Source organism: Lipotes vexillifer, unplaced genomic scaffold (assembly GCF_000442215.2).
Source record: "Lipotes vexillifer unplaced genomic scaffold, Lipotes_vexillifer_v1.1 scaffold965, whole genome shotgun sequence".
NCBI lineage: Eukaryota > Metazoa > Chordata > Mammalia > Artiodactyla > Lipotidae > Lipotes > Lipotes vexillifer.
In genome coordinates this window covers 2097257-2105859 of record NW_006769686.1, presented here as the reverse complement: position 1 = coordinate 2105859, position 8603 = coordinate 2097257, and the positions used below count along the sequence as shown (strand labels likewise).

At 52.6% G+C, this 8603-nt stretch overlaps 2 protein-coding genes across 3 annotated transcripts in view; one reads left to right on the top strand and one right to left on the bottom strand.

The window, feature by feature from the left end:
- Nucleotides 1-3618, top strand: part of BCS1L (BCS1 ubiquinol-cytochrome c reductase complex chaperone) — a 5249-nt gene extending 1631 nt beyond the window's left edge. The window contains exons 2-8 of the mRNA XM_007445849.1: nucleotides 593-961; nucleotides 1063-1202; nucleotides 1649-1843; nucleotides 2148-2211; nucleotides 2445-2614; nucleotides 2832-2949; nucleotides 3311-3618. Coding sequence (XP_007445911.1) covers nucleotides 642-961; nucleotides 1063-1202; nucleotides 1649-1843; nucleotides 2148-2211; nucleotides 2445-2614; nucleotides 2832-2949; nucleotides 3311-3563 — 1260 coding nt within the window. The 5' untranslated portion in view covers nucleotides 593-641 and the 3' untranslated portion in view covers nucleotides 3564-3618. The remainder of the gene's footprint in view (nucleotides 1-592; nucleotides 962-1062; nucleotides 1203-1648; nucleotides 1844-2147; nucleotides 2212-2444; nucleotides 2615-2831; nucleotides 2950-3310) is intronic.
- A 672-nt stretch (nucleotides 3619-4290) lies between these two features.
- Nucleotides 4291-8603, bottom strand: part of RNF25 (ring finger protein 25) — a 7154-nt gene continuing 2841 nt past the window's right edge. Inside the window, exons 2-10 of one of the 2 annotated variants that reach the window (XM_007445848.1) lie at nucleotides 8084-8158; nucleotides 7740-7842; nucleotides 7580-7647; nucleotides 7412-7481; nucleotides 6183-6254; nucleotides 5951-6094; nucleotides 5521-5610; nucleotides 5115-5249; nucleotides 4291-4916 (exon numbers count right to left, since the gene is read on the bottom strand). In XM_007445848.1, coding sequence (XP_007445910.1) covers nucleotides 4338-4916; nucleotides 5115-5249; nucleotides 5521-5610; nucleotides 5951-6094; nucleotides 6183-6254; nucleotides 7412-7481; nucleotides 7580-7647; nucleotides 7740-7842; nucleotides 8084-8158 — 1336 coding nt within the window. In that variant the 3' untranslated portion in view covers nucleotides 4291-4337. Of the gene's footprint in view, nucleotides 4917-5114; nucleotides 5250-5520; nucleotides 5614-5950; nucleotides 6095-6182; nucleotides 6255-7411; nucleotides 7482-7579; nucleotides 7648-7739; nucleotides 7843-8083; nucleotides 8159-8603 lie in introns of both variants that reach the window. The other variant, XM_007445847.1, reaches the window with a different exon arrangement.

The window sequence follows — 8603 nt, the reverse complement described above, 5'->3', positions numbered from 1 at the left end:
CGGCAGGCGGACTCTCAACCGCTGCGCCACCAGGGAAGCCCCTAAAATTAATTTTGAAGAGACAATTTAGGTGGGAGGTAATAAAAAGCTAAACAGGACATTAGCACGTAAAGGAGAGGAGAGGGTATCTGAAGTACGTGACTCATAATAGCAAAGGCACGAAGTTACTGACAGGTTGACAGAAGCAGCAGCTTCTTCATCCCCTCCTAACTCTGGCCAGTGGGCCCCTTTCTAACTCAGCTGGTCCCAGGGACCACAAAAATTCTGTCCATCCATTATCCTGATGTGAAGCCGGTTATATGGTTCTCTCAGGTTTAAGGAATCTCCAGACATAGTCGTCTGGCAAGAAACAGGTATGAACAGGATAATGAAAGGTAAAATGGGGTGAGTGGCCCAGAGTCCCATCCCTTGCATTCCAACACCAACCCCACCCCACAAAGGGAGGATATTGAAGCACACAGTAATGCTGACCTGGCCCTTCCTGCTCCCAGCTTCTGCAGGGGTGGAGGGGGTGGGTTGGGGAGGAATTTCAGAGTCCATTTTCTAAACTAATCTTGTGCTTTGTCCCATCTCCACTGCTCCCCACCCCCAGGTCTTGGAAATGCCTTGGGGCCTGTAAGATTCAGTGTTTTCCTTTCAAGATGCCCCTCTCAGACTTTGTTCTGGCCCTGAAGGACAATCCCTACTTTGGGGCTGGATTTGGGCTGGTGGGTGTGGGCACAGCCCTGGCCCTGGCCCGGAAGGGTGCCCAACTGGGTCTGGTGGCATTCCGCCGCCATTACATGATCACACTGGAAGTCCCTGCTCGAGACAGGAGCTATGCCTGGTTGCTTAGCTGGCTCACCCGCCACAGTACCCGAACTCAGCACCTCAGTGTCGAGACGTCGTACCTTCAGCACGAGAGTGGCCGCATCTCCACTAAATTTGAATTTGTCCCCAGCCCTGGAAACCACTTTATCTGGTAAGGTTGGGAACCAGAGAGGGCTCTGAGAGTAGAAAAGGAGAATGAGGGGAGGTGGGTTTGACCCATTTGTTCACCTCATTTTGACCATTCTTATTCAGGTATCAAGGGAAATGGATCCGGGTGGAACGGAGCCGAGAGATGCAGATGATAGACCTGCAGACGGGGACCCCCTGGGAATCTGTCACCTTCACGGCTCTGGGCACTGACCGAAAGGTCTTCTTCAACATCCTGGAGGAAGGTGTGGGATGGCACAGACAGGCTTTATGGGGGCAGGGGGTGGTGGTTGCAGGGATAGGGTCTTCGACATCAAAGGAAGAGAAGCTTGGAGAGGAGGAACAGGAGGCTCTGAGACCATGGGAGCACTGGTGGCTAGGGAAACTGTTTTGGTATATTCTTTTTTTTTTTTTTTTGCGGTATGCGGGCCTCTCACTGCTGTGGCCTCTCCCGTTGCAGAGCACAGGCTCCGGACGCGCAGGCCCAGTGGCCATGGCTCACGGGCCCAGCCGCTCCGCAGCATGTGGGATCTTCCCAGACCGGGGCACGAACCCGTGTCCCCTGCATCGGCAGGCGGACTCTCAACCACTGCGCCACCAGGGAAGCCCAGGGGAAACTGTTTTGGCACAGCTCTGCCTAGTAGCATGGCAAAGAGAAATTATTGGCTTTGTCTCATCTCCCCCCTCCCAGCTCGAGAGCTAGCCTTGCAGCAGGAGGAAGGGAAGACAGTGATGTACACAGCCGTGGGCTCTGAATGGCGCCCCTTTGGTTATCCACGCCGCCGCCGGCCACTGAATTCTGTGGTTCTAGAACAGGGTCTAGCTGACCGAATTGTCAGAGACATCCGGGAATTCATCGATAACCCCAAGTGGTACACTGACAGAGGTGAGAAGCAGCTGGGGTCTTGGCTAGGTTGTTTTTGATGTGGTATTAGAACAGGAGGGAACAGGCTGGTCTTTGTGGCCAGATATAAAGCTGTGGGCTAGCGCTTTATATTTGTGGGCAAATATAAAGCTGTAGCCTAATTCCCATAGATGAAGTGGAGAGAAAAGTTGTCTACGGGAATGATTTCTTCCAATGCCAAAGTCATCAGGCCTCCAGGGAGCAGAGTTGGGCATGAATGTGGACATCTGGGGCAGAGTACATGATTCATTTTAGGCCTTGACAATCATCCCGGCTGTATTCTTAGGCATTCCCTACAGACGTGGCTACCTGCTTTATGGACCCCCTGGTTGTGGAAAGAGCAGTTTTATGTGAGTAGAGTCAAACTTCCCTTAACCCTCAAACTGGAAACTGGACTGGTGGGGTTGGAAAGGGAAATGAATGTGGGGAACAGGAACCGGGATAAACATGAGACATGTGGAACACTAGCGGGCTATGGTGAAAGGTTTAGGCCTCCGAGACAAAACTAGTACAGTGAGAACAAGCAGCTGGGCCCAAGGACCAGTTCCCAGGTTGCCCATTACCTGTCATCCCTCCTCCATAGCACAGCCCTGGCTGGGGAACTGCAGCACAGCATCTGCCTGCTGAGTCTCACAGACTCCAGCCTCTCTGATGACCGGCTCAACCACCTGCTGAGCGTGGCACCGCAGCAGAGCCTGGTGCTCCTGGAGGATGTGGATGCTGCCTTTCTCAGTCGAGACCTAGCTGCTGAGAGTAAGTGAGGGAAGTTGACGGAAGGGGGAGTGTTTCTAAATGAGGAACAGTGGAAGAAAGGAGAAATCCAGAGAGCTGATGGAGGACACCTGGGTTAGCAATGAGAGGCCACAAGATGCATTGATAAGTAGGGGGACATGGTAAGTAAGGAGTAGAAGGGGATGCTAATTTTAAGTAGGGCTATGATCACTCACGCTTTATCTCTGCCTTCTTCCAGACCCAGTAAAGTACCAAGGTCTAGGTCGTCTCACTTTCAGCGGCCTGCTCAACGCCTTGGATGGCGTGGCTTCCACTGAGGCACGCATCGTGTTCATGACCACCAACCATGTTGACAGGTAAGGAGTGAGGTACTCAAGACTGTGAGGCAAGATTCCACCCCCTCACTATCTTAGGAGGATCAGGAGGTTCAGCGGGCTTTTTTTTTTTTTTTTGCGGTACACGGCCCTCTCACTGCCGTGGCCTCTCCCGTTGCGGAGCATAGGCTCCGGACCCACAGGCTCAGCGGCCATGGCTCACAGGCTCAGCCACTCCGCAGCATGTGGGATCTTCCCGGACCGGGGCACGAACCCACGTCCCCTGCATCGGCAGGCGGACTCCCAACCACTGCGCCACCAGGGAAGCCCTAGCGGGACCATTTTTGGGGGTGCTGGTGGCACTGCTGCTCATGACTCTGCTTTTGCTGCTTTCTTCTCTTAGGCTCGATCCTGCCCTGATACGCCCTGGGCGAGTAGACATGAAGGAGTACGTGGGCCACTGCTCACGGTGGCAGCTGGCCCAGATGTTCCAGAGGTTCTATCCAGGGCAAGCAGCTTCCCTGGCCGAGACCTTTGCAGATCATGTCCTTCAAGCTACAACTCAGATCAGCCCTGCCCAGGTGCAGGGCTACTTCATGCTTTATAAAAGTGACCCTGCAGGGGCAATTCACAATGCGGAGTCTCTGAGCAGGTGACGGCTGGGCTGTGCCCAGCCCTCTCCTCCTCTAGGAGATCAATAAACACCTGCCATGCTACTGCGTTCTTTGACCTCCCTCCTACCTTCCGGTGTTGGCACTTGAGGAAAAAGCAGGGGCTATAAACACAGATGCCTTCAGGGGCCATCAGGTGTCCACATATGCAAATGCTGGGGGCACAGCCTGCCTTAGACAAAGGGGGAAGAAGAGAGACTGTAGTAAACAGGAAGGTACCATCCTCCACCTCCAGATATTCAAGTATAGACAGATAGATAGATGTGGGTGTATGCACAGTGGGTTGTGGGTCCTGCATATTGTTTTCTTTTTTTGGCGGTATGCGGGCCTCTCACTGTTGTGGCCTCTCCCATTGCGGAGCACAGGCCCCGGACGCGCAGGCTCAGCGGCCATGGCTCACAGGCCCAGCTGCTCTGCGGTACGTGGGATCTTCCCGGACCGGGGCACGAACCTGTGTCCCCTGCATCAGCAGGCGGACTCAACCACTGTGCCACCAGGGAAGCCCATGCATATTCTTAAATGTTGGCCTCCACTAGTTTTCCTTGGAATCCACTATACTAGCTGTCAGACTCCTCTTTATCCAGACCCCAATTTCTTGGGAGAACAGACTTCAGAGCAATATGGTGGCTATTCTGCCATGCTCGTCTTGCTGGGAATTGAGAAAGAGAGCCATACTTCACAGGCTAGGCACTACTGGGTAAGGAAAGCCAAACAAGGCCAATCTCTTTATTGTCCCCCCTGCCGCCCCCCACAGTACTGCTAGGAACCATCCTCCAGTTCGAGGCTCACGGGCTCCCTTCGAGGACCAGGCCGGTAGGCTCCCCGACCCCGAGGCACGTGGGGGTAGGAAGAAGCAGGTGTCCGACCCTTGGAGCGCTCCCAGCGGGCACAGTCGCGAGTCCTGCGGGGCGGTGGACCCTGCCAGTTGCCATGCCCCTTTTCTTGGGGAGGACCTTCAACCCCTTGGTTACGGGACTCTGGCTTTAGGTCCATAGGCTCCTTGAGGGGCCCCTCAGGAGGTGGCAGTTCCTGGGTGTCACTGGTACCTTTGAGGGCATTGCACTCCCCTCCTTTTAGGTGCCTCCGTTCAGCTTGTCTCCAGGGACCTCGACTGGCCCGGGGAGGATCTAGCATAGCTTTCTGGGTCTCACCCAGCTTTTGCTGATTTGGCCCAGCCCCTGGAATCTTCTCACATGTGTACTGGGAGGCCGCAGGCAGAGGAGCTGACAGGGCGGTCTGAGCAGTTGATGAGGTGGACTGTTCTGTGGCAAGGGTACTGGGTGGGTGGAATCCTCCAGAGGCATCTACAGCTGACTCGGGTTCCAAAGGGGCAGGAGGCTAGAAGGAAGTGAGCAGATGCAATGAAGGGGATGCAGTTCCTCAAAGCAGGGAACCGCAGGCCCCTCACCTAGAATCTGAGCCAACCGCCATCAGGCTATCCCAGGGTAGAACAAAGCTCACCTGAGGGCCACGGCAGAGGGGTGTTGGTAGGAAGGTTGGTGTTATCAGGGGAGGAGTGGGAAACCCTTCCCTCACCTGCTGGAGGCTGATGAAGTACCGGTTACGCTCAGCCTCAAGGTCAATGATGCCCCCCCTCTCCTGCTGTCTCTGGTAGAGCCTCTTGCGCTCTTCTTGCTGGCGCAAGCTCTCTGCATCGGGCTGGTACAGCTCCTGGAGGGGAAGGAGCAGAATGGCATGGAGAGAAGAATCAACAGGAGAAGGCAGACTCGAAACCCCGGCTCTTCTAGGACTGCCTCAGGAGATCTGCTCAAGGTTCTTGGTTTTATCCCTCAGATTGGGCTCCCGAACAGAGTTTTGGACTTCTGCTGGGGGCCATGGCTTTACAGAGGGCCCAGGCAGCTTGAGACCAATTCCAGAGACCCCATTCAAAGCAGACAAGATGCCATTATTCTTGGCTCAGATTAGCAGCGAGTTCCCTTACCACGGGCTGCTGGGGTTCAGGGGCTGCTTTCAGCGAGGCAAGATCGTACACGAGTGGCTCTCTGCACACCGGGCACTGCACACCAACGGCCTTCTGAAAAGAGAGGTGAAATCGCACCCCTGCTTCCCAGCCTAGGGTGCTTGCCAGCTGCCCAGCCTCATCTGTAGAGGGCTGGGACGGAGGGGCATAGGAATACCTGTTCAGCAGTGAGGGGGAGCAAAGCAGGGGCTGCCTAACTAGAGGTCTGGGAACCCTCTGAAACCGTGTGCAACATGATTACGTGTATGTATAAGGATGCCCCTTTTTCCTGGACAATGGTGAGCTTTCGTTAATCTCAGAGGTACCTATGACCCTAAAAAGGCTAAGGCGGCCCTGGAGTGGAGGGATAGACGAGGGTATGAGGTCAAGCGAGCAGGGCCAGCAGGTGGACCTGTTTGGTTGCGGTGTGCTGCCATTCCCGTTCCTGCTCCCGCCCCTGGGCCTGCAGCTCCTGCTCCATGTGCTGGATGTACCGAGCCAGGCAGTGGCAGTGGAAGTAGTGGTAACAGGTGGTTTTGGTAAAGGCCTCCTTCTCCTGGAGGGTAAGGCACTGTGTCAGAGCTCGCCCCGAGCCCTCCACTGTCTGTCACAGCCGACCCCCAGGTCCCAAGAGAGTAACCCACCTGGAAACCATAGAGGCAGATGACGCACTGGCCATGGGGGATGTTGTTATCTGTGAGAATTTCCTTCCCTTTCTGAGAGGAGAGAAGATACTGTTCAAATAGGGAGGCAGGGGCCAGAACTGTGAGTGAAGCTTGTCGACTACTCCCAGGAGTGACTGGCGGGCCATCTCCCACCAAGCCAGTTTGCCTTGTGTTCATACATTTCTGTCTTGGTGATGCTCCCTCTGCTTGAAATCAATCCTCCTCCATGCCTACACCCCTCCCCCCAAATCTACCCAGCTTCAAAATCCAATTTAATTGTTTTTCCACTCATTAAGTCACTTTTAACACATCTTGGGGATGAAAATAAAACACTATCGAGAGAAAAAAATGTTCAATTAAAACTCACATCTTCTGGGAGGCCTTTCCTGGTTATCCCCCTTTGAATATCACTCCCTCAATGAGCCTGTTCTGGAGTCATCTTTCAGAAAGAAAGTGAAGGCATGGACACCCCAAACGGACAGAGAATTCAAAAGGCATCAGGTTGAGCTATGAAATATGCATCTGCACTGCTGTTTAATAGCTAATACTCTGGAATTCCACAAAGTTCAAAGCTGCATCGTGGAGGCCTGACTCAGAAATGCTACAGTGGTCTATGCCCACTCTGACTCCAGGCCACCCACCTTCATTCTTTTCTGAACATTTTTCTTAAAAACTCAAAGAAGAGGAAAACAAGACTGTATTTGTGTTTTTGATCTCAAACAACAAAAGTTAGCTGTGTACATTGTAGCTCTAGGCATAGTTTCATGTGGGTCGTTTCCTTTACTAGGGTAGAAACTCTCTGAGGAAAAGAACCATGACTTTTTCTAGTCAGCTCCAATGACAGACTAGCCTTCAAATGTTCATTTATGGCTAGACCCTCCAGGCAAGATCTCTTGCCATTTTCAGTTGCCAATGCCAAGAGAACAAGAAATGCACTGATAATGAAGCATGAAAAATTCAAGTTAAAGAGGAAAAAAAATTTCTGTCACAATGCTGGAATAGGCAACTTGGGGAAGCTATGGAACTGTCTTTGGGGAGATTTTTTGAAACAGAAGAGAGTCTCACCTTTCTGGAGCAGTTTAGGCTTACCTAAAGAACTAAATGAATGTCTCCAGACATATTTAAGATTCTAGGCCCACGGCCTCCCTTGAAAGAAACTGCTCTAGCTGGAAGGCAAGGACATTTCCCCAGGCTAGCACACCTCTCACCTCGATGAGTTCATAGAGCATGGCAGTACCCAGCCCAGCCTCAGCCATGTGGCTCAGCGCCTGTGAGATCCTGTGGGGAGAGGGCAAAGCAAACATTAGGCCTGCCCCCTTCCCTCACCAGACTGAGCTGTATCCCAAATTTTCCCTGCTCTGACCAGCCCGACTTACTTGTGGATCTGTTCATCTGAGAGTCCTCGGGGGTTACGGATAGAGATCTGTGGCACCTCATGAGGATACTAGAGAGAGAAAATACCACGCTACTGCTAATGCACTCCACCCCAAGGCCTCTCCCCTTCCTCCCTTTGCTGCCATAAAGTAGAGGCCTCACCTGTGCTGGGACCCGAAGCACCAGAGTGAAGCAGACATACTGTGAATCCTGGTCCTCTGCAGTGGCGGGGTGCAGGGTGATGTAGATCTCCCATGGTGATGATCTGCAGGTGGATGAAGTGGAGACCTGGGATGTGACTGGGCAGGGACTTGAGAGCTGGGGAGGATGGGGGTGAGAGAGTAAAGCGGGCAGAGGAAGTGAGCATCAGGCTCTTTCTTTGGGGTGATTAAAGGAATAGACTGTCTACATGACAGAAATATTATCTCAAATCAAGGCCCACAGATACTGCATGGAATCCTCTTACTACCAAGGGGACTCCTGCCCACCTCTAGTTGAATACATACCTGCCATTTCCTTTGACCACCTGTAGTTCATCCAGATAGATAGACTCTAACACTTCAACTTCAGAGGGAAGGACCCTAGAGAGACAGGGGAGATTGACTTACCATTACAACTCTCCCTATTAAAGCCTACTAAGGCCAATGAAGCCTGGCTTTGTAGAAAAATGGCAATCTGCATGAGTGCTGGCAACCTGCATGAGTGCATTCTCTTGCTAACCTCCATAAAAATGGGGGAAGCATGTTTCCTTAATTTGTCAAGTGGCCAGGTAGAAAGCACAGGAATCAGAGTTTTACAGATCATTTCTGCCAATAGATGAGGAAAGAGATTCCCAAGAAGGTGAAAAGACTAGCCCAAATATCAAGGCTTAACAGAGGCAGGACTGAGACCCAAGCTAGGTTTCCTGACTCCCTGTTTAAGTTTCATTGTACTGTTGGTTGTTCCTTAGTGGCCATCTCTCTGACCCAGAAATATGACATCTATTGATTAGCATTAAGGTTACATATACCACTCCTGGCTTTCCCT